General features: G+C 57.7%; 1 protein-coding gene across 1 annotated transcript; it reads left to right on the top strand.

Moving 5' to 3' along the window:
• Window positions 1-3,158: 3,158 nt before the first annotated feature.
• Window positions 3,159-22,246, top strand: LOC135460915 (5-oxoprolinase-like). Its single transcript, XM_064737884.1, has 15 exons — window positions 3,159-3,203; window positions 3,340-3,514; window positions 6,977-7,161; window positions 9,118-9,249; window positions 12,946-13,080; window positions 15,383-15,532; window positions 17,394-17,551; window positions 17,617-17,676; window positions 17,778-17,996; window positions 18,063-18,131; window positions 18,237-18,392; window positions 18,951-18,965; window positions 19,253-19,308; window positions 20,366-20,508; window positions 22,193-22,246. The coding sequence occupies exons 1-15, from the start codon at window positions 3,159-3,161 to the stop codon at window positions 22,244-22,246; spliced, it is 1,752 nt and encodes a 583-aa protein (XP_064593954.1).
• Window positions 22,247-24,151: the final 1,905 nt, after the last annotated feature.

Raw genomic sequence — 24,151 nt, 5'->3', positions numbered from 1 at the left:
GTTCCCAGAGTGGATTTGAGGGGATTTTGGGGGCGATTTGGGGTCATGGAGGATTTTGGGGGATTTTGGGGTTTCCTGGAGGGGATTTGGGGGGTTCAGGAGGGAATGTGGGAGGGCATGGGGGTAATTTTGGGGGGATTTGGGGTCATGGGAGATTTTTGGGGTTCCCGGGGTGGATTTTGGGGTTCACCCCCCCCCCCCCGTGCCCCCCCAGATCCGTAACCTGGGCCCGGAGCTGAGGGAGGGAGACGTGATCCTGAGCAACCACCCGATGGCGGGGGGCAGCCACCTGCCCGACCTGACCGTCATCACACCTGTGAGTGACACACCTGGGGGTGACACACCTGTGTGTGACACACCTGTGTGTGACACACCTGGGCTGGGATCCTGAGCAACCACCCGATGGCGGGGGGCAGCCACCTGCCCGACCTGACTGTCATCACACCTGTGAGTGACACCTGGGACTGACACCTGTGTGTGACACACCTGTGAGTGACACCTGGGGACACACCTGGGGACAGGGACACACCTGGGACACACCTGGGCTGGGATCCTGAGCAACCACCCGATGGCGAGGGGCAGCCACCTGCCCGACCTGACCGTCATCACACCTGTGAGTGACACCTGTGTGTGACACACCTGTGACACACCTGGCACACACCTGTGACACGTGTGTGACACACCTGGGACACACCTGTGAGTGACACCTGGGGACAGGGACACACCTGGGACACACCTGTGAGTGAGTGACACACCTGGGGACACACCTGGGGACACACCTGTGTGTGACACACCTGGGACACACCTGGGACACACTTGTGTGTGACACACCTGTGAGTGACACCTGGGGACACACCTGTGAGTGACACACCTGGGACACACCTGGGGACAGGGACACACCTGGGACACACCTGTGTGTGACACACCTGGGCTGGGATCCTGAGCAACCACCCGATGCGGGGGGCAGCCACCTGCCCGACCTGACCGTCATCACACCTGTGAGTTACTGACACACCTGGGGACAGGGACACACCTGTGTGTGACACACCTGGGACACACCTGTGTGTGACACACCTGTGTGTGACACACCTGTGTGTGACACACCTGTGTGTGACACACCTGGGACACACCTGGGACACACCTGGGACAGGGACACACCTGGGACACACCTGGGGACACACCTGGGGATGGGGACATCATGAGTGACACACCTGGGAACAGGGACACACCTGGGGGTGACACACCTGGGGACACACCTGGGACACACCTGGGGACAGTGACACACCTGTGAGTGACACACCTGTGTGTGACACACCTGGGGACAGGGACACACCTGTGAGTGACACACCTGTGACACACCTGTGAGTGACACACCTGGGACACACCTGGGGACAGGGACACACCTGGGGGTGACACACCTGGGACACACCTGTGAGTGACACACCTGGGGACACACCTGGGACAGACGGGACACCCCCAGGTGTCCTGGCTGGGTGTCCCCAGGGTTTTCAGCTCTCCCGTGTCACCTGTCCTCAGGTGTTCTCACCAGGCCAGCCCCGCCCCGTGTCACCTGTCCCAGCTGTCCAACCCAGTGTCCCGTCTGACCCCAGTGTCACCTGTCCCAGGTGTCCAACCCAGTGTCACCTGTCTAACCCCAGTGTCACCTGTCCCAGGTGTCCACCCCAGTGTCCCCTCTGACCCCAGTGTCACCTGTCCCAGGTGTCCAACCCAGTGTCACCTGTCTAACCCCAGTGTCACCTGTCCCATGTCCCTAACCCCAGTGTCACCTCTGTATCCCCAGTGTCACCTGTCCCATGTCCCTGACCCCAGTGTCACCTGTGTAACCCCCCAATGTCACCTGTCCGTGTCCCTGACCCCAGTGTCACCTGTGTATCCTCATGTCACCTGTCCCATGTCCCTAACCCCAGTGTCACCTGTGTAACTCCAGTGTCACCTGTGTAATCCCTCATTGTCACCTGTCCCATGTCCATAACCCCACCCTTACCTGTCCCAGGTGTTCTGGCCAGGTGAGCCCCGCCCCGTGTTCTTCGTGGCCAGCCGCGGGCACCACACCTGACCCAGTGTCACCTGTCCCATGTCCCTGACCCCAATGTCACCTGTGTATCCCCATGTCACCTGTCCTGTGTCCCTGACCCCAGTGTCACCTGTGTAACCCCCCAATGTCACCTGTCCCGTGTCCCTAACCCAGTGTCACCTGTGTATCCTCATGTCACCTGTCCCATGTCCCTAACCCCAGTGTCACCTGTGTAACCCCAGTGTCACCTGTGTATCCCCAGTGTCACCTGTCCCATGTCCCTAACCCCAGTGTCACCTGTGTATCCCCAGTGTCACCTGTGTAACCCCAGTGTCACCTGTCCCATGTCCCTAACCCCAGTGTCACCTGTGTAACCCCAGTGTCACCTCTGTATCCCCAGTGTCACCTGTGTATCCCCATGTCACCTGTCCCATGTCCCTGACCCCTCAATGTCACTGTTACCTGTCCCAGGTGTTCTGGCCAGGTGTTTCCCACCCCGTGTTCTTCGTGGCCAGCTGTGGTCACCACACCTGACCCACTGTCACCTGTCCCTCCTCAATGTTACCGTTACCTGTCCCAGGTGTCCCTGTCCCATGTCCCTGACCCCAGTGTCACCTGTGTATCCCCAGTGTCACCTGTGTAACCCCAGTGTCACCTGTGTATCCCCATGTCACCTGTCCCATGTCCCTGACCCCAGTGTCACCTTGTAACCCCAGTGTCACCTGTCCCGTGTCCCTAACCCCAGTGTCACCTGTGTAACCTCCCAGGTGTCACCTGTCCCATGTCCCTAACCCCAGTGTCACCCTTACCTGTCCCAGGTGTTCTGGCCAGGTGAGCCCCGCCCCGTGTTCTTCGTGGCCAGCCGCGGTCACCACACCTGACCCAATGTCACCTCTCCCATGTCCCTGACCCCAATGTCACCTGTCCCATGTCCCTGACCCCAGTGTCACCTGTCCCGTGTCCCTGACCCCAGTGTCACCCTTACCTGTGGCAGGTGTTCTGGCCAGGCGAGCCCCGCCCGTGTTCTTCATGGCCAGCCGCGGTCACCACACCTGACCCAGTGTCACCTGTCCCGTGTCCCTAACCCCAGTGTCACCTGTGTAACCTCATTGTCACCTGTCCCATGTCCATAACCCCACCCTTTACCTGTGGCAGGTGTTCTGGCCAGGTGAGCCCCGCCCCGTGTTCTTCGTGGCCAGCCGCGGTCACCACACCTGACCCAGTGTCACCTGTCCCGTGCCCCTAACCCCAGTGTCACCTGTCCCAGGTGTCTGACCCCTCAATGTCACTGTTACCTGTCGCAGGTGTTCTGGCCAGGTGTTCCCCACCCCGTGTTCTTCGTGGCCAGCCGTGGTCACCACGCCGACGTGGGCGGCTCCAGCCCGGGGTCGATGCCGCCGCACTCGCAGAGCCTGGCCCAGGAGGGCGCCGCCTTCGTGTCCTTCAAACTGGTGACCAACGGCGAGTTCCAGGAGCAAGGTGGGACACTGGGGACATTGGGGACATTGGGGACATTGGGGACATTGGGGACAGTGTTGGGGACATTGGGGACAGTGGGGGGACAATGGTCCTTCAAACTGGTGACCAACGGCGAGTTCCAGGAGCAAGGTGGGACACTGGGGACAGTGGGGACAGTGGGGACATTGGGGACAGTGGGGACACTGGGGACATTGGGGGCATTGGGGACATTGGGGACATTGGGGACATTGGGGACAGTGGGGACATTGGGGACATTGGGGACACTGGGGGCATCCCTGGGTATAAAGGTGTTCCTGTCCTTCAAACTGGTGACCACCGGCGAGTTCCAGGAGCAAGGTGGGACATTGGGGACAGTGGGGACATTGGGGACATTGGGGGCAGTGGGGACAGTGGGGGGACAAAGGTCCTTCAAACTGGTGACCAACGGCGAGTTCCAGGAGCAAGGTGGGACACTGGGGACATTGGGGACAGTGGGGACATTGGGGACATTGGGGGGACATTGGGGACATTGGGGACACTGGGGACACTGGGGACATTGGGGACACTGGGGACATTGGGGACATCCCTGGGTATAAAGGTGTTCCTGTCCTTCAAACTGGTGACCAACGGCGAGTTCCAGGAGCAAGGTGGGACATTGGGGACATTGGGGACACTGGGGACATTGGGGACATTGGGGACAGTGGGCACAGTGCGGGGACAATGGTCCTTCAAACTGGTGACCAACGGCGAGTTCCAGGAGCAAGGTGGGACACTGGGGACATTGAGGACAGTGGGGACATTGGGGGCATTGGGGGCATTGGGGACAGTGGGGACATTGGGGACATTGGGGACATCGGGGACATCAGGGGACTGGGGACAAAGCTGTTCCTGACCTTCAAACTGGTCACCAACGGCGAGTTCCAGGAGCAAGGTGGGACATTGGGGACATTGGGGACATTGGGGACAGTGGGGACATTGGGGACATTGGGGACATTGGGGACATTGGGGACATTGGGGACACTGCAGGGACAAAGGCATTCCTGTCCTTCAAACTGGTGACAGCAGGGGAGTTCCAGGAGGAAGGTGGGACATGGGGACATCCAAGGGATTGGGGACATCCCCAGAGATTGGGGACATCTGGGACATTGGGGACATTGAGGGGCATTGGGGGGATTTGGAACATTGGGGACACTGGGGACACTGGGGACATTGGGGACATCGGGGGACATTGGGGGGGGGGCCTGGGAGGGGTCTCAGAGTGTCCCCCCTCATTGTCACTGTCCCTGGGGTGTGTCCCTGTCCCTGTCCTCCCTCACTGTCACTGTCTCTGTCCCTGTCACTGTCCCCAGCTGTGACCGAGGCACCGCTGGCCCTCGGCTCCATCCCCACGGGGTGTCACTGTCCCTGTCCCCATGGGGTGTCATTGTCACTGTCATTGTCATTGTCCCCTCTGTGTCACCAGCTGTCACCGAGGCCCTGCTGGTCCCTGGGGGGTGTCATTGTCCCCAGTGGGTGTCATTGTCCCTGTCATTGTCCCCAGCTGTCACCGAGGCCCTGCTGGCCCCTGTCACTGTCCCCTGTCATTGTCACTGTCATTGTCATTGTCACTGTCATTGTCACTGTCCCCAGCTGTCACCGAGGCGCTGCTGGCCCCCCGCTCCGTCCCTATGGGGTGTCATTGTCATTGTCATTGTCATTGTCATTGTCATTGTCATTGTCATTGTCATTGTCATTGTCATTGTCCCCAGCTGTCACCGAGGCCCTGCTGGCCCCTGTCACTGTCCCCTCATTGTCCCCAGCTGTCACCGAGGCCCTGCTGGCCCCTGTCACTGTCCCCTGTCACTGTCATTGTCCCCTGTGTGTCCCCAGCTGTGACCGAGACCCTGCTGTCCCCTGTCACTGTCATTATCACTGTCCCTGTCACTGTCCCCAGCTGTCACCAAGGCCCTGCTGGCCCCCTGGGCCGTCCCTATGGGGTGTCACTGTCACTGTCATTGTCACTGTCACTGTCACTGTCATTGTCATTGTCCCCTCATTGTCCCCAGCTGTCACCGAGGCCCTGCTGGCCCCTGTCACTGTCATTGTCATTGTCCCTGTCCCCAGCTGTCACCGAGGCCCTGCTGGCCCCTGTCACTGTCATTGTCCCCTGTGTGTCCCCAGCTGTCACCGAGGCCCTGCTGGCCCCTGGGGCTGTCCCTATGGGATGCCATTGTCATTGTCATTGTCATTGTCCCCAGCTGTCACCGAGGCCCTGCTGTCCCCCGTCACTGTCCCCTGTCATTGTCACTGTCCCCTCATTGTCCCCAGCTGTCACCGAGGCCCTGCTGGCCCCCGGCTCCGTCCCTATGGGGTGTCATTGTCATTGTCACTGTCATTGTCCTTGTCATTGTCCCCAGTGGGTGTCACTGTCCCTGTCATTGTCCCCAGCTGTCACCGAGGCCCTGCTGTCCCCTGTCACTGTCCCCTGTCACTGTCATTGTCACTGTCCCCTCATTGTCCCCAGCTGTCACTGAGGCCCTGCTCGCCCCCGGGGCCATCCCTATGGGGTGTCACTGTCATTGTCATTGTCAGTGTCATTGTCATTGTCCCCAGCTGTGACCGAGGCCCTGCTGTCCCCTGTCACTGTCCCCTGTCATTGTCCCCTCATTGTCCCCAGCTGTGACCGAGGCCCTGCTCGCCCCCCCGCTCCGTCCCTATGGGGTGTCACTGTCACTGTCATTGTCAGTGTCATTATCATTGTCCCCAGCTGTCACCGAGGCCCTGCTGGCCCCCGGCTCTGTCCCTATGGGGTGTCACTGTCATTGTCATTGTCACTGTCATTGTCCCGTCATTGTCCCCAGTTGTCACCAAGGCCCTGCTGGCCCCCAGCTCTGTCCCTATGGGGTGTCACTGTCCCCTGTCATTGTCATTGTCCCCTCATTGTCCCTGTGTGTCCCCAGCTGTGACTGAGGTGCTGCTGGCCCCTGTCACTGTCCCCTGTCACTGTCATTGTCCCCTGTGTGTCCCCAGCTGTCACCGAGGCCCTGCTGGCCCCCAGCTCTGTCCCTATGGGGTGTCACTGTCATTGTCATTGTCATTGTCATTGTCACTGTCATTGTCATTGTCCCCAGCTGTCACCGAGGCGCTGCTGTCCCCTGTCACTGTCATTGTCATTGTCCCCTCATTGTCCCCAGCTGTCACCGAGGCCCTGCTGGCCCCCAGCTCTGTCCCTATGGGGTGTCACTGTCATTGTCATTGTCATTGTCATTGTCACTGTCATTGTCACTGTCCCCAGCTGTCACCGAGGCGCTGCTGTCCCCCGTCACTGTCCCTGTCATTGTCATTGTCCCCAGCTGTCACCGAGGCCCTGCTGGCCCCCGGGGCCGTCCCTATGGGGTGTCACTGTCATTGTCATTGTCACTGTCATTGTCATTTTCCCCTCATTGTCCCCAGCTGTCACCGAGGCCCTGCTGGCCCCTGTCACTGTCCCCTCATTGTCCCCAGCTGTCACCGAGGCCCTGCTGGCCCCCGGCTCCGTCCCCGGCTGCTCGGGGACGCGGAACCTGCGGGACAACCTGGCCGACCTGCGGGCACAGGTGGCGGCGAACCAGAAAGGGATCGGGCTGGTGCGGGAGCTCATCGGGCAGCACGGGCTGAGCGTGGTGCAGGCCTACATGGGACACGTGCAGGTGAGACCCCAAAAACCGCTAAAATCACCCCAAAAACATCAAAAACATCAAAATCCCCAAAACCCCAAATCTGCCCCAAAAACCCCAATCCCTGTGCCTGGAGCTCATCGGGCAGCACAGGCTGACCGTGGTGCAGGCCTACATGGGACACGTGCAGGTGAGACCCCAAAAAACGCTAAAATCACCCCAAAAACATCGAAAACATCAAAATCCCCAAATCCGCCCAAAAACCCCAATCCCTGTGCCCGAGGCTGATCAGACATCACAGGCTGCAGGCAGTGCAGGTGTGAATGTGGTATGTGCAGGTGAGACCCCAAAAATACCCTAAAATCACCCCAAAAACATCAAAAACATCAAAACCCCCAAATCCACCCAAAATCCCCAAATTTGCCCCAAAACCACCCAATCCCTGTGCCCAGAGCTCATTGGGCAGCACGGGCTGAGCGTGGTGCAGGCCTACATGGGACACGTGCAGGTGAGACCCCAAAAACCGCTAAAATCACCCCAAAAACATCGAAAACATCAAAATCCCCAAATCCACCCAAAATCCCCAATCCCTGTGCCCAAGGCTCATCGGGCAGCACAGGCTGCTGGTGGTGCAGGCCTACATGGGACACGTGCAGGTGAGACCCCAAAAAACGCTAAAATCACCCCAAAAACATCGAAATCCCCAAATCCACCCAAAACCCCAATTTCGCACCAAAACCCCCAATCCCTGTGCCCGAGGCTGATCAGACATCACGGGCTGCAGGCAGTGCAGGTGTGAATGTGATATGTGCAGGTGAGACCCCAAAAACACCCTAAATACCCTAAAATCACCCCAAAAATATCAAACCCCATAAAAATCCCAAAATCCCCAAATCTGCCCCAAAACCCCCAATCCCTGTGCCGGGAGCTCATCGGGCAGCACGGGCTGAGCGTGGTGCAGGCCTACATGGGACACGTGCAGGTGAGACCCCAAAAAACGCTAAAATCACCCCAAAAACATCAAAAACATCAAAAACATCAAAATCCCCAAATCCGCCCCAAAAACCCCAATCCCTGTGCCCGGAGCTCATTGGGCAGCACGGGCTGCAGGTGGTGCAGGCCTACATGGGACACGTGCAGGTGAGACCCCAAAAACCGCTAAAATCACCCCAAAAACATCAAAAACATCAAAATCCCCAAATCCGCTCAAAAACCCCAATTTCACACCAAAACCCCCAATCCCTGTGCCTGGAGCTCATCGGGCAGCACGGGCTGGCCGTGGTGCAGGCCTACATGGGACACGTGCAGGTGAGACCCCAAAAAACCCTAAAATCACCCCAAAAACATCGAAAACATCAAAATCCCCAAATCCCCAAATCCGCCCAAAAACCCCCATCCCTGTGCCCGGAGCTCATCGGGCAGCACGGGCTGCAGGTGGTGCAGGTGTGAATGGGACACGTGCAGGTGAGACCCCAAAAACACCCCAAAATCACCCCAAATTCACCCTAAAAACCCCAAATACACCCTAAAATCCCCAGAAACCCCAAATTCACCCCCAAAAAAAACCCCAAACACATCAATGGCGCCCCAAAACCACCAAAAACCTCAACTACAACTGAGAGACCCCAAAACTGTTCCAGGAACCCCAAAATCCCGGTGTGACCCCCGTGTGACCCCTGACCCCTGTGTGACCCCGTGACCCCCGTGTGACCCCAGGCCAACGCGGAGGTGGCGGTCAGGGACACGCTGCGGGCGGTGGCTCTTTGGGGGCACTGTGTGACCCCTGACCCCTGCGTGACCCCTGTGTGACCCCTGTGTGACCCCTGTGTGACCCCTGTGTGACCCCAGGCCAATGCGGAGGTGGCGGTCAGGGACACGCTGCGGGCGGTGGCTCTTTGGGGACACTGTGTGACCCCATGACCCCTGTGTGACCCTGTGACCCCTGTGTGACCCCTGTGTGACCCCTGTGTGACCCCCGTGTGACCCCAGGCCAATGCGGAGGTGGCGGTCAGGGACACGCTGCGGGCGGTGGCCGCGCGCTGGGGGACGTCACTGTCGGCCGAGGACACGATGGACGATGGCACCCCCGTGCGGCTCCGGGTGACACTGGAGCCCAAAGAGGTCTGGGGACACCATGGGGACACCTTGGGGACATGGACATGGGGACATCATGGGGACAACCTGGGGACATGGGGACACAGGGACATGGACATGGGGACACTCTGGGGATGTCACTGTTGGCCAAGGACACGATGGACGATGGCGCCCCCGTGTGGCTCAGGGTGACACTGCAGCCCAAAGAGGTCTGGGGACACCTTGGGGACATCATGGGGACACCCTGGGGACATGATGACACAGGGACATGGACATAGGGACACCCCGGGGACGTCACTGTCGGCCAAGGACACGATGGACGATGGCGCCCCCATCTGGCTCAGGGTGACACTGGAGCCCAGAGAGGTCTGGGGACATCATGGGGACACCATGGGGACATGGGGACACAGGGACATGGACATGGGGACACCCTGGGGACGTCACTGTTGGCCAAGGACACGATGGACGATGGCGCCCCCGTGTGGCTCAGGGTGACACTGCAGCCCAAAGAGGTCTGGGGACACCTTGGGGACATCATGGGGACATCATGGGGACAACCTGGGGACATGGGGACACAGGGACATGGACATGGGGACAGCCCTGGGGACATGGGGGCAGCCCTGGGGACATGGGGACACAGGGACATAGACATGGGGACAACCTGGGGACAGCCCTGGGGACATGGGGACACAGGGACATGGACATGGGGACACTCTGGGGACATGGGGACACTCTGGGGACGTCACTGTCGGCCGAGGACACGATGGACAATGGCGCCCCCGTGTGGCTCAGGGTGACACTGGAACCATGAGAGGTGGGGACACCTTGGGGACATCATGGGGACATCATGGGGACATCATGGGGACAACCTGGGGACAGCCTGGAGACATGGGGACACAGGGACGTGGACATGGGGACAGCCCTGGGACATGGGGGCAGCCCTGGGGACATGGGGACACAGGGACATAGACATGGGGACAACCTGGGGACAGCCCTGGGGACATGGGGACACAGGGACATGGACATGGGGACAGCTCATGGGGACAACCTGGGGACATGGGGACACCCTGGGGACGTCGCTGTCGGCCAAGGACACGATGGACGATGGCGCCCCCGTGCGGCTCCGGGTGACACTGGAGCCCAAAGAGGTCTGGGGACATGGGGACAGCCCTGGGGACATCATGGGGACACTCTGGGGACATGGGGACACAGGGACATGGACATGGGGACAGCCCTGGGGACGTCACTGTCAGCCGAGGACACGATGGACGATGGCGCCCCCGTGTGGCTCAGGGTGACACTGGAGCCCAGAGAGGTCTGGGGACATCATGGGGACACCATGGGGACATCATGGGGACATCATGGGGACAACCTGGGGACATGAGGACACAGGGACATGGACATGGGGACACCCTGGGGACGTCACTGTTAGCCGAGGACACGAGGGACGATGGCACCCCCGTGTGGCTCAGGGTGACACTGGAACCATGAGAGCTCTGGGGACATGGGGACAGCTCTGGGGACACCTTGGGGACATCATGGGAACAGGGACATGGGGACACAGGGACATGGACATGGGGACACCCTGGGGACGTCGCTGTGGGCCGAGGACACGATGGACAATGGCGCCCCCGTGCGGCTCAGGGTGACACTGGAGCCCAGAGAGGTCTGGGGACATGGGGACACTTTGGGGACACCTTGAGGACATCATGGGGACAGCACAGTGACAGCTGTGGGAACATGGGGACACTCTGGGGACATGGGGACACAGGGACATAGACATGGGGACAACCTGGGGACAGCCCTGGGGACATGGGGACACAGGGACATGGACATGGGGACACCCTGGGGACGTCACTGTTGGGCCAAGGACACGATGGACGATGGCACCCCCGTGCGGCTCAGGGTGACACTGGAGCCCAGAGAGGTCTGGGGACACCTTGGGGACACCTTGGGGACACCATGGGGACACCGTGGGGACATCCTGGGGACATGGGGACACAGGGACATGGACATGGGGACAGCCCTGGGAACATGGGGACACTCTGGAGACGTCACTGATGGCCAAGGACACGATGGACGATGGCACCCCTGTGAGGCTCAGGGTGACACTGGAACCATGAGAGGTCTGGGGACACCATGGGGACATCATGGGGACATCATGAGAACATGGACATGGGGACAGCCCTGGGGACATGATGACACAGGGACATGGACATGGGGACACTCTGGGGATGTCACTGTTGGCCAAGGACACGATGGACGATGGCGCCCCCGTGCGGCTGAGGGTGACACTGGAGCCCAAGGAGGTCTGGGGACATGGGGACAGCTCTGGGGACACCTTGGGGACATCATGGGGACAACCTGGGGACAGCCTGGGGACATGGGGACACAGGACGTGGACATGGGGACAGCTCTGGGAACATGGGACACTCTGGGGACGTCACTGTCGGCCAAGGACACGATGGACGATGGCACCCCCATCTGGCTCAGGGTGACACTGGAGCCCAAGGAGGTCTGGGGACACCTTGGGGACACCATGGGGACACCTTGGGGACATGGGGACAGCACAGTGACAGCTCTGGGGACATGGGGACACTCTGGGGACGTCACTGTTGGCCAAGGACACGATGGACGATGGCACCCCCATCTGGCTGAGGGTGACACTGGAACCATGAGAGGTCTGGGGACACCTTGGGGACAGCATGGGGACAACCTGGGGACATGGACATGGGGACAGCCCTGGGGACATGATGACACAGGGACATGGACATGGGGACACTCTGGGGATGTCACTGTCGGCCAAGGACACGATGGACGATGGCGCCCCCGTGCGGCTCAGGGTGACACTGGAGCCCAAGGAGATCTGGGGACACCTTGGGGACACCTTGGGGACACCGTGGGGACACCATGGGGACACCGTGGGGACAGCCTGGGGACAGCCCTGGGACATGGGGACACCTGAGGGACATGGGGACACCATGAGGATATCTTGGAGACAGTCTGGGGACACCATGGGGACATGGGGACATGGACTGGGGACAGCACAGGGACAGGGAGGACATGGGGGACACATGGGGACACCACGGGGACACCTTGGGGACATCTTGGGGACACCTTGGGGACCCCAAAACAGCTGGACCCCCATGCGGCCAGGGGGGGAAATGGGGGCAACCCTGGATTTTGGGGTCCCCCCGCGCCCTGGATGGGTTTTTGGGGTCCCCCCCGGATTTTGGGGTCCCCCCCTGGCCTCTGGGGGGGTTTGGGGTCACCCCCAGATTTGGGGTTCACCTCAGGTTTGGGATCCCCCCCCCAGTTTCTGGATGGTTTTTTGGGGTCCCCCGGTCTCTGGGTGAGTTTTGGGGGTCTCTCCCCGGGTTTTGGGGTCTCCCTGGTTTCTGGGGGGGTTTTTTCAGTTGGGACGGGTTTTTGGGCAGGTTTTGGGGTCCCCCTCTGGGTTTTGGGGTCCCCCTAGGCCCTGGATGGGTTTTGAGGTCCCTCTGGGCTCTGAGTGGGGTTTTGGGGTCACCCCCAGTTTTGGGTGGGGTTTTGAGGTTCCCCTGTTTTGGGGTTTTGGGGTCCCCACAGGCCCTGGATGGTTTTTTGGGTTCCCCTGGTCTCTGGATCAGTTTTTGGGGTCCCCCTCTGGGTTTTAGGGTCCCCCCCCGGTGTCTGGTTGGGTTTTGGGGTCCAACCCCTCCCATTCTCCCCCCCTCCCCCCAGGGCAGCGCCGTGTTCGATTTCGGGGGGACGGGACCCCAAGTTCTGGGGAACTGCAACGCCCCCCGCGCCATCACCCTGTCGGCGCTCATCTACTGCCTGCGGTGCCTGGTGGGACACGACATCCCACTGAACCAGGTGAGACCCCAAAATACCCCAAATACACCCCAAAAACAGCCTGGGCACCCCAAAAACCCAAACACACCCTGTCGGCGCTGATCTACTGCCTGAGGTGTTGGGTGGGACAAAACATCCCATTGAACCAGGTGAGACCCCAAAACACCCCAAATACACCCCAAAAACAGCCTGGGCACCCCAAAAACCCAAACACACCCCAAAAACCCCAAACACACCCCAAAAACCCAACCACACCCTGCCGGCGCTGATCTACTGCCTGAATACACCTGAACCAGGTGAGACCCCAAAATACCCCAAATACACCCCAAAAACAGCCTGGGCACCCCAAAAAACATAAACACACCCCAAAAACCCCAAACACACCCCAAAAACCCAACCACACCCTATTGGCACTGATCTACTGCCTGCGGTGCCTGGTGGGACACGATATACCCCTGAACCAGGTGAGACCCCAAAATACCCCAAATACACCCCAAAAACAGCCTGGGCACCCCAAAAACCCAAACACACCCCAAAAACCCCAAACACACCCCAAAAACCCAACCACACCCTGTCGGCGCTGATCTACTGCCTGCGGTGCCTGGTGGGGCACGACATCCCATTGAACCAGGTGAGACCCCAAAATACCCCAAATACACCCCAAAAACAGCCTCAGCACCCCAAAAACCCCAAACCTGATCCTGGGAGGTGTCATCTGTGCCCTGGTGTATCCAGGTGTACCCAGGTGTGCCCAGGTGTATCTCAGGTGTACCCAGGTGTACCCAGGTGTATCCCGGGTGTATCCCAGGTGTGCCCAGGTGTATCCCAGGTGTACCCAGGTGTACCCAGGTGTATCCCAGGTGTATCTCAGGTGTATCCCAGGTGTGCCCAGGTGTGCCCAGGTGTATCCCAGGTGTATCCCAGGTGTGCCCAGGTGTACCCAGGTGTATCCCAGGTGTGCCCAGGTGTATCCCAGGTGTATCCCAGGTGTACCCAGGTGTATCCCAGGTGTACCCAGGTGTACCCAGGTGTATCCCAGCTGTACCCAGGTGTATCCCAGGTGTATCCCAGGTGTACCCAGGTGTACCCAGGTGTACCCAGGTGTACCCAGGTGTATCTCAGGTGTACCCAGGTGTATCCCAGGTGTATCCCAGGTGTACCCAGGTGTATCCCAGGTGTATCTCAGGTGTGCCCAGGTGTACCCAGGTGTATCCCACGTGTACCCAGCTTTACCCAGGTGTACCCCGGTGTCCCCAGGTGTATCCCAGGTGTACCCAGGTGTATCCCAGGTGTATCCCAGGTGTATCCCAGGTGTATCCCAGGTGTATCCCAGGTGTACCCAGGTGTATCTCAGGTGTATCTCAGGTGTATCCCAGGTGTACCCAGGTGTATCCCAGGTGTACCCAGGTGTACCCAGGTGTATCCCAGGTGTATCCCAGGTGTATCCCAGGTGTATCCCAGGTGTATCCCAGGTGTGCCCAGGTGTATCTCAGGTGTACCCAGGTGTATCCCAGGTGTACCCAGGTGTGCCCAGGTGTACCCAGGTGTATCCCAGGTGTATCCCAGGTGTACCCAGGTGTATCCCAGGTGTATCCCAGGTGTATCCAGGTGTACCCAGGTGTATCCCAGGTGTACCCAGCTTTACCCAGGTGTACCCCGGTGTCCCCAGGTGTATCCAGGTGTGCCCAGGTGTACCCAGGTGTACCCAGGTGTATCTCAGGTGTGCCCAGGTGTATCCCAGGTGTACCCAGGTGTACCCAGGTGTATCCCAGGTGTGCCCAGGTGTATCCCAGGTGTATCCCAGCTGTACCCAGGTGTATCCCAGGTGTATCCCAGGTGTATCCAGGTGTACCCAGGTGTATCCCAGGTGTGCCCAGGTGTACCCAGGTGTATCTCAGGTGTACCCAGGTGTACCCAGGTGTACCCAGGTGTATCCCAGCTGTACCCAGGTGTATCCCAGGTGTATCCCAGCTGTACCCAGTTGTACCCAGGTGTGCCCAGGTGTGCCCAGGTGTACCCAGGTGTATCCCAGGTGTACCCAGGTGTACCCAGGTGTATCCCAGGTGTATCCCAGGTGTATCCCAGGTGTGCCCAGCTGTACCCAGGTGTACCCAGGTGTACCCAGGTGTATCCCAGGTGTATCTCAGGTGTATCCCAGGTGTACCCAGCTGTACCCAGGTGTACCCAGGTGTATCTCGGGTGTATCTCAGGTGTATCCCAGGTGTATCTCAGGTGTACCCAGGTGTACCCAGGTGTATCCAGGTGTACCCAGGTGTATCCCAGGTGTATCCCAGGTGTATCTCAGGTGTATTTCCCCCCCCAGGGCTGCCTGGCCCCGGTGCAGGTGCGGATCCCGCCGGGCTCCATCCTTGACCCCGCCCCCGACGCCGCCGTGGTGGGCGGGAACGTGCTGACGTCACAGCGCGTGGTGGACGTGGTGCTGCGCGCGTTCGGCGTCTGCGCCGCCTCCCAGGTGAGCCCGGGACAGGTGAGGGACAGGTGAGGGGACAGGGACAGGTGAGGGACAGGGACAGGTGAGGGACAGGGACAGGGACAGGGGAGGCGGGGGACAGGTGAGGGGGGGACAGGGACAGGGGAGGGGACAGGGACAGTGAGGGGACAGGGACAGGGTGAGGGGACAGGGACAGGGGAGGGGACAGGTGAGGGACACATGAGGGACAGGGACAGGTGAGGGGACAGGTGAGGGACACAGGTGAGGGGACAGGGGAGGGGACAGGGACAGGGGAGGGGACAGGGACAGGGGACAGGTGAAGGGGGACAGGTGAGATGACAGATGAGGGACAGGGACAGGTGAGGGGAGCTTTTGGGCTATTTGGGGTCAATTTTGGGGTGTTTGGGGTGACATTTTTGGGGTGTTTGGGTGACATTTTTGGGGTTTTTGGGGTGACATTTTTGGGGTGTTTGGGGTGACATTTTTTGGGTGTTTAGGATGACATTGTTGGGGTGTTTGAGGTCAGTTTTGGGGTGTTTGGGGTCAGTTTTGGGGTGTTCAGGGTGACATTATTTGGGTTATTTGGGGTGACATTTTTGGGGTGTTTGGGGTGACATTGTCGTTGTCCCCGTTGTCCCCAGGGCTGCATGAACAATGTCACCTTCGGCTCCCCGAGGGGGGGTTTGGGGTATTTGGGGTGACAGTTTTGGCGTATTTTGGTGACATTTTTGGGGTGTTTAGGGTGACATTTTTGGGGTGTTTAGGGTGATATTTTTGGGGTGTTTAGGGTGACATTATTGGGGTTATTGGGGTGACATTTTTGGGGTGTTTAGAATGACATTATTGGGGTTTTTGGGGTGACATTTTTGGGGTTATTGGGGTGACATTTTTGGGGTGTTTGAGGTCAGTTTTGGGGTGTTTGGGGTGACATTATTGGGGTTTTGGGGTGACATTTTTGGGGTGTTTGGGGTGACATTATTGGGATTTTTAGGGTGACATTTTTGGGGTGTTTGGGGTGGCATTTTGGCGGTGTTTAGGATGACATTTTTGGGGTGTTTGGGGTGACATTATTGGGGTTATTGGGGTGACATTTTTCGGGTGTTTGGGTGACATTTTTGGGGTGTTTGGGGTCAGTTTTGGGATGTTTAGGGTGACATTATTGGGGTTTTTGGGGTGACATTTTTGGGGTGTTTAGGGTGACATTATTTGGGTTATTTGCGTGACATTTTTGGGGGTTTTGGGGTGGCATTTTTGGGGTGTTAGAGGTTAGTTTTGGGGTGTTTAGGGTGACATTATTGGGGTTATTTGGGGTCAGTTTTGGGGTGTTTAGGGTGACATTTTTGGGATGTTTAGGGTGACATTATTGGGGTTTTTGGGGTGACATTTTTGGGGTGTTTGAGGTCAGTTTTGGGGTGTTTAGGGTGACATTTTTGGGGTATTTGGGTGACATTTTTGGGGTGTGTAGGGTGACATTATTGGGTTATTTGGGTGACATTATTGGGGTGTTCAGGATGACATTTTTGGGGTGTTTAGGGTGACATTATTGGGGTTATTGGGGTGACATTTTTGGGGTTTTTGGGGTGATATTTTTGGGGTATTTGGGTGACATTTTTGGGGTGTTTGGGGTCAGTTTTGGGGTGTTCAGGATGACATTTTGGGGGTGTTTGGCGTGACATTTTTGGGTTATTGGGGTGACATTTTTGGCGTGTTTAGGGTGACATTTTTGGGGTTATTCAGGTGACATTTTTGGGGTGTTTAGGGTGACATTATTGGGGTGTTTAGGGTGACATTTTGGGGTGTTTGGGGTGACATTTTTGGCGTGTTTGCGGTGACATTTTTGGGGTGTTTAGGGTGACATTGCCATTGTCCCCATTGTCCCCAGGGCTGCATGAACAACGTCACCTTCGGCTCCCCGAGGGGGGGGTACTACGAGACCGTGGCGGGGGGCGCGGGGGCCGGGCCCGGCTGGGGGGGGCGCAGCGGGGTCCACACGCACATGACCAACACCAGGATCACCGACCCCGAGATCCTCGAGAGCAGGTGGGTCTGGGGGCTCTGGGGGCTTTGGGGGGCCCTATGGGGTCTGGGGGGTTTGGGGGGCTCAGGGGGTCCCACACGCACATGACCAACACCCAGATCACCGACCCCGAGATCCTCAAAATGAGGTGGGTCTGGGGGGCTTTGGGGGGTCCTGGGGGGCTTTGGGGGGCCCTATGGGGTCTGGGGGGTTTGGGGGGTCCTGGGGGGCTTTGGGGGGTCCTAAAAGGGTCTGTGGGGTTTGGGGGTCCCGGGGGTCCCACACGCACATGACCAACACCCGCATCACCGACCCCGAGATCCTCGAGAGCAGGTGGGTCTGGGGGCTCTGGGGGGCTTTGGGGGGCCCTATGGGGTCTGGGGGGTTTGGGGGGTCCCGGGGGTCCCGGGGGTCCCACATGCACACGACCAACATCCGGATCAAGGACCCCGAGATCCTCGAGAGCAGGTGGGTCTGGGGGCTCTGGAGGGCTTTGGGGGGCCCTATGGGGTCTGTGGGGTTTGGGGGGTTCAGGGGGTCCCGGGGGTCCCACACGCACATGACCAACACCAGGATCACTGACCCCGAGATCCTCGAGAGCAGGTGGGTCTGGGGGCTTTGGAGGGATTTGGGGAGTCCTAAGGGGTCTGGGGGGTTTGGGGGGTCCTGGGGGTCCTGGGGGTCCCACACGCACATGACCAACACCAGGATCACCAACCCCGAGATCCTCAAAATGAGGTGGGTCTGGGGGCTCTGGGGGGGTTTGGGGGGTCCTAAAGGGTCTGTGGGATTTGGGGGGTCCCGGGGGTCCCACACGCACATGACCAACACCTGGATCACCGACCCCGAGATCCTCGAGAGCAGGTGGGTCTGGGGGCTCTGGGGGGCTTTGGGGGGTCCTGGGGGGCTTTGGGGGGTCCTGGGGGATTTGGGGGGTCCTAAAGGGTCTGTGGGATTTGGGGGGCTCAGGGGGTCCCACACACACATGACCAACACCCGGATCACCGACCCCGAGATCCTCAAAATGAGGTGGGTCTGGGGGCTCTGGAGGGTTTTTGGGGAGTTTGGGGGGTCTCAGGATGATTTTTGGGGTTCCTGACCCCATTTTTTCCATCTCTCCCTCAGGTAGCCGGTGGTGCTATGGGGGTGATTTTGGGGTGATTTTTGGGCTGATTTTGGGATGATTTTGGGGTGATTTTGGGGTGATTTTGGGCTGATTTTGGGCTGATTTTTGGGCTGATTTTTGGGCTGATTTTGGGGTGATTTTTGGGTGGTTTTACCCCGTTTTTCTGTGTTTCCCATAGATACCCGGTGGTTCTGTGTCACTTCGAGCCCTGGGCAGGCTTGGGGTGATTTTGGGGTGATTTTGGGGTGATTTTTGGGGTGATTTTTGGGGAGTTTTGACCCCTTTTTTCCTTCCAGGTACCCGGTGGTGCTGTGAGGGGATCAGGACAGATTTGGGGTGATTTTTGGGCAATTTTTGGGGGGTTTTACCCCATTTTTTCCATCTCTCCCCAGGTACCAGGTGGTGCTGAGGCCCCTCGAGCTCCGGGTGGGCTCGGGGGGATTTTGGGGTGATTTTTGGGGTGATTTTGGGGTGATTTTTGAGGAGTTTTTCCTTCCAGGTAGCCGGTGGTGCTGTGAGGGGATCAGGACAGATTGGGGGTGATTTTTGGGGCAATTTTTGGGGGGTTTCACCCCATTTTTTCCATCTCTCCCCATAGGTACCCGGTGGTTCTGCGTCGCTTCGAGCTCCAGGCGGGCTCGGGGGGATTTTGGGGTGATTTTTGGGGGGTTTCACCCCATTTTTTCCATCTCTCTCCATAGGTACCCGGTGGTGCTGAAGTGCTTCGAGCTCCGGGCGGGCTCGGGGGGATTTTTGGGGTGATTTTTGGGGTGATTTTTGGGGTGATTTTGGGGTGATTTTTGGGGTGATTTTTGGGGAGTTTTCACCCCGTTTTTCCTTCCAGGTACCCGGTGGTGCTGTGAGGGGATCAGGACAGATTTGGGGTGATTTTTGGGCAATTTTGGGGGGTTTTACCCCATTTTTTCCTTTCCCTTGCAGGTACCCGGTGGTTCTGCGTTGCTTCGAGCTCCGGGCGGGCTCAGGGGGATTTTGGGGTGATTTTTGGGGTGATTTTTGGGGTGATTTTGGGGTGATTTTTGGGGAGTTTTGACCCCGTTTTTCCTTCCAGGTACCCGGTGGTGCTGTGAGGGGATCAGGACAGATTTGGGGTGATTTTTGGGTGAATTTTTGGGGGTTTTACCCCGTTTTCTTGTTTCCCATAGGTACCCGGTGGTTCTGCGTCGTTCGAGCTCTGGGCGGGCTCGGGGTGATTTTGGGGTGATTTTGGGTGATTTTGGGTGATTTTGGCGAGTTTTACCCCGTTTTCTTCCAGGTACCTGGTGCTGTGAGGGGATCAGGACAGATTTGGGGTGATTTTTGGGGATTTTTGGGGTTTTACCCCGTTTTTCTGTGTTTCCCATAGGTACCCGGTGGTTCTGCGTCGCTTCGAGCTCCGGGCGGGCTCGGGGGATTTTGGGGTGATTTTTTGGGTGATTTTAGGGTAATTTTTGAGATTTTTGGTGAGTTTTCCATAGGTACCCGGTGGTTCTGGTAGGTTCGAGTTTGGGGTGATGGGGGGATTTTTGGGGTTACCGTTTTCTCAGTACCGTGGGCGTGGGATTTTGGGGTGATTTTGGGCGTTTTGGGTGATTTTCACCCCGTTTTTCCTTCCTACGGTACCCGGTGGTGCTGTGAGGGGATCAGGACAGATTTGGGGTGATTTTTGGGGTGATTTTTGGGTGTTTACCCCGTTTTTCTATGTTTCCCATAGGTACCCGTGGTTCTGCGTCGCTTCGAGCTCCGGGCGGGCTCGGGGGGCGGCGGTACTGGGGGGGGATCGGGGTGGTTTCGGGAGCTGCATTTCGGGGCACACTCTCGGTGCTGAGCGGCGCGGGCAGCGCCTATGGGATGGAGGTGAGAGACCCATAAATACCAATTCACCCCGATAATCCCCAATCCCTATCCAGGCCTACCGGATGGCAGTAGAGGGCCCAAAAATCCAATCACCAAATCCAATCGCCGTGCACTCTATGGGATGGTGTGAACCCCAAATACCAAATTTCCCAAATCCCCCAAAAATCCCCAAAATGCCATGACCAGGCCTACGATGGAGGTGAGGACCAAATACGCGAATTCACCCAAATTCTTCATAAATCTCCCCAATTCGCGATCATGCTTAGGGGATTGGCGGTGAGACCAAATACCAAATTCACCCCAAAATCCCAAAATTCCCAATTCCAGTACCCAGGCTATGGTGCATGTGAGGGACAAAAACCCAAGGACCAATTTAGCGGCTAGGATTGAGGGAGGTACCCCATAAACACCAAATTCACCTCACCCATAATACCCCAATTCCTGAGCCAGCCTACGGATGCTAGGGAGGCCCAAATACCCAAATTCACCCGAAGCCCAAAAATCCCCGAGCATGACCAGGGCTACGGGATGGCGCAGTGAGAGACCCCAAAACCCAACTCCCCAAATCACACATCCCCAGATCCAGGCCCTATGGGATGGCAGGTGAGAGACCCCCAAAACACACCCAAATTCACACACCCCAAAACATCACCCCAAAATCACCCCAAAATCAACCCAACAGTACGACAGACCCAAACCAAATCCCACCCAAATCCACCCATGATCCAGGCCCTACGGGATGGCAGGTGAGAGACCCCCAAAAACACCAAATCCCAAATTCACCCCAAAATCACCCCAAATCACCCCAAACCCCCACAAATGCCCCAAAACCAAATCACCCCAAAATCACCCCAAATACCCCCAAATCCCCCATGATCCAGGCCCTACTGGGATGAGGCCCAAACACCAGTCAGAAACACCAAATCCCCAAAAAACACCCAAATTGCATAACCCCAAAATCCTCCCCAAAATCACCCCAAAATCAAATCCCACACAGCTATGGATGCGGAAGTCTCACCAATCCCCAAAAATCCCCCAAATCCCCATAACCAGGCCCTACGGGATGGCAGGTGAGAGACCCCAAAAATACCCAAATTCACCCCAAAATCCCCCAAAAATCCCCAAATTCCCATAACCAGGCCCTACGGGATGGCAGGTGAGAGGACCCCAAAAATACCCCAAATTCACCCCAAAATCCCCCAAAAATCCCCAAATCCCCCATGATCCAGGCCCTACGGGATGGCAGGTGAGAGACCCCAAAAACACCCAAATTCACCCCAAAATCCCCCCCAAATCCCCAAATCCCGATGATCCAGGCCCTACGGGATGGCAGGTGAGAGACCCCAAAAATACCCAAATTCACCCCAAAATTCCCCAAAAATCCCCCATGCCTACCAGGCCCTAAGGATGGCAGGTGAGGAGACCCCCAAATACCAATTCACCCAAATCACCCACAAAATCCCAAATCCACCCCAAAATACCCAAATCCCCAATCACCCGCCCTAGCCACGGGATGGCAGGTGAGGACCCCAAAATACCCAAAATCACCCCAAAATCACCCTAAAATCACCCCAAAATCCCCCAAAATCACCCCAAAATCCCCAAATCCCCCAATTCCCTCCCCAAAAATCCCCAAATCCCCCCAAAATCCCCCAAATCCCCCCTGACGCCCCCTCTTGCCCAGGGGGCTCCCGGGGGCGCCGGGCTGAACCTGCTGCTGCGGAGGACGGGCGAGTGATCAACCTGGCGGCAAGAGCTCGGTGTGCGTGGAGCCTGGGTGAGCCAAAACTGCCCAAAATCACCCCAAAAATCAGCCCCAAAAATCATCCCAAAACGCCCAAAACTGCCCTAATAATTGCGCCAAGAAATGCCCAAATCCACCAAAAACTGCCCCAAAAACTGCCCAAAAACTGCCCCAAAATCACCCAAACCCCATCAACCTGGGCGGCAAGAGCTCGGTGTGCGTGGAGCCGGGGGTGAGCCAAAATCCCCCAAAATCACCCCAAAAACATCCCCAAAACCTGCCCTAAAACTGCCCTAAAACTGCACCAAAAACTGCCCCAAAATCACCCCAAAAAACGCCCCAAAATCACCCAAACCCCATCAACCTGGGCGGCAAGAGCTCGGTGTGCGTGGAGCCGGGGGTGAGCCAAAAACCCCCAAAATCACCCAAAAACCCAAATCCCCCAAAATTCCCAAAACTAGTCCCAGAAACTGCCCAAAATCACCCAAAAACTGCCCAAAATCCCCCAAAACTGCCCCAAAATCACCCAAACCCCATCAACCTGGGCGGCAAGAGCTCGGTGTGCGTGGAGCCTGGGGTGAGCCAAAATCCCCCAAAATCACCCCAAAAATAGCCCCAAAATCCCCAAAATATCCCAAAATCACCCCAAAAACTGCCCCAAAATCACCCAAAAACATCCCCAAAATCACCTGCCAAAAAATCCCAAAACCTGCGAAAAACTGCACCCCAAAAACTGCCCCAAAATCACCCAAACCCCATCAACCTGGGCGGCAAGAGCTCGGTGTGCGTGGAGCCTGGGGTGAGCCAAAACTGCCCAAAATCACCCCAAAAACATCCCCAAAACCTGCCCGAAAACTGTGCCAAAAACTGCCCCAAAATCACCCCAAAAACTGCCCCAAAATCACCCCAAAAACTGCCCCAAAATCACCCAAACCCCATCAACCTGGGCGGCAAGAGCTCGGTGTGCGTGGAGCCTGGGGTGAGCCAAAACGCCCAAAATCACCCAAAAATCCCCAAAACCTGCCCAAAATGCCAAAACTGCCCAAAAACCCAAAACTGCTCCAAAACTGCCCAAAATCACCCAAAAACTGCCCCAAAATCACCCCAAAAACGCCCAAAACTCCCAAATCCCAAACCCCATCAACCTGGGCGGCAAGAGCTCGGTGTGCGTGGAGCCGGGGTGAGCCAAAACTGCCCAAAATCACCCCAAAAATCCCAAAACCTGCCTAAAATGCCAAAATGCCAAATCACCCCAAAAACTGCCCAAAATCACCCAAAACTGCCCAAAACTGCCCAAAATCACCCAAAAACTGCCCAAATAAATCACCAAATCCCCAATCAACCTGGGCGGCAAGAGCTCGGTGTGCGTGGAGCGGGGTGAGCCAAAATGCCCAAAATACCCAAAAATCCCCAAAACTGCCCAAAACTGCCAAAACTGCCCAAAAACCCAAAAATCCAATGCCCAAATCACCCAAACCCCATCAACTGGGCGGCAAGAGCTCGGTGCGTGGAGCGGGTGAGCAAAATCCCCCAAAACCTCACCCCAAAAGCCCAAATCATCCCAAAACTGCCCAAAATATCCCCAAAAACTGCTCCCAAAACTCCAAAACTGCCCAAAACACCCAAATCCCATCACTGAAACTGCAATCTGACCAAAACTGCCCAAAATCCCCCAAACCTGCCCAAACTATCCCAACTCCCAAAATCCCAAACTCCCTAAATCCCCAAACCCAAACCACCCAAACCCAACCCAAACCCCAAATCCCCAAATCCCAACCCATCCCCAAACTCCCATCAAACCCAACCCAAATCCCCCAAACCCCAACACCAAATCCCCAACCCAAACCCCCAAACCCCCCAAATCCCCAAATCCCCAAACCCAAATCCCCAAACCCCAAA

Source organism: Zonotrichia leucophrys, unplaced genomic scaffold, assembly GCF_028769735.1.
Source record: "Zonotrichia leucophrys gambelii isolate GWCS_2022_RI unplaced genomic scaffold, RI_Zleu_2.0 Scaffold_126_132196, whole genome shotgun sequence".
NCBI lineage: Eukaryota > Metazoa > Chordata > Aves > Passeriformes > Passerellidae > Zonotrichia > Zonotrichia leucophrys.
Note: the sequence above shows the minus strand (reverse complement) of the source record. Positions and strands in the feature narration are given on the sequence as shown.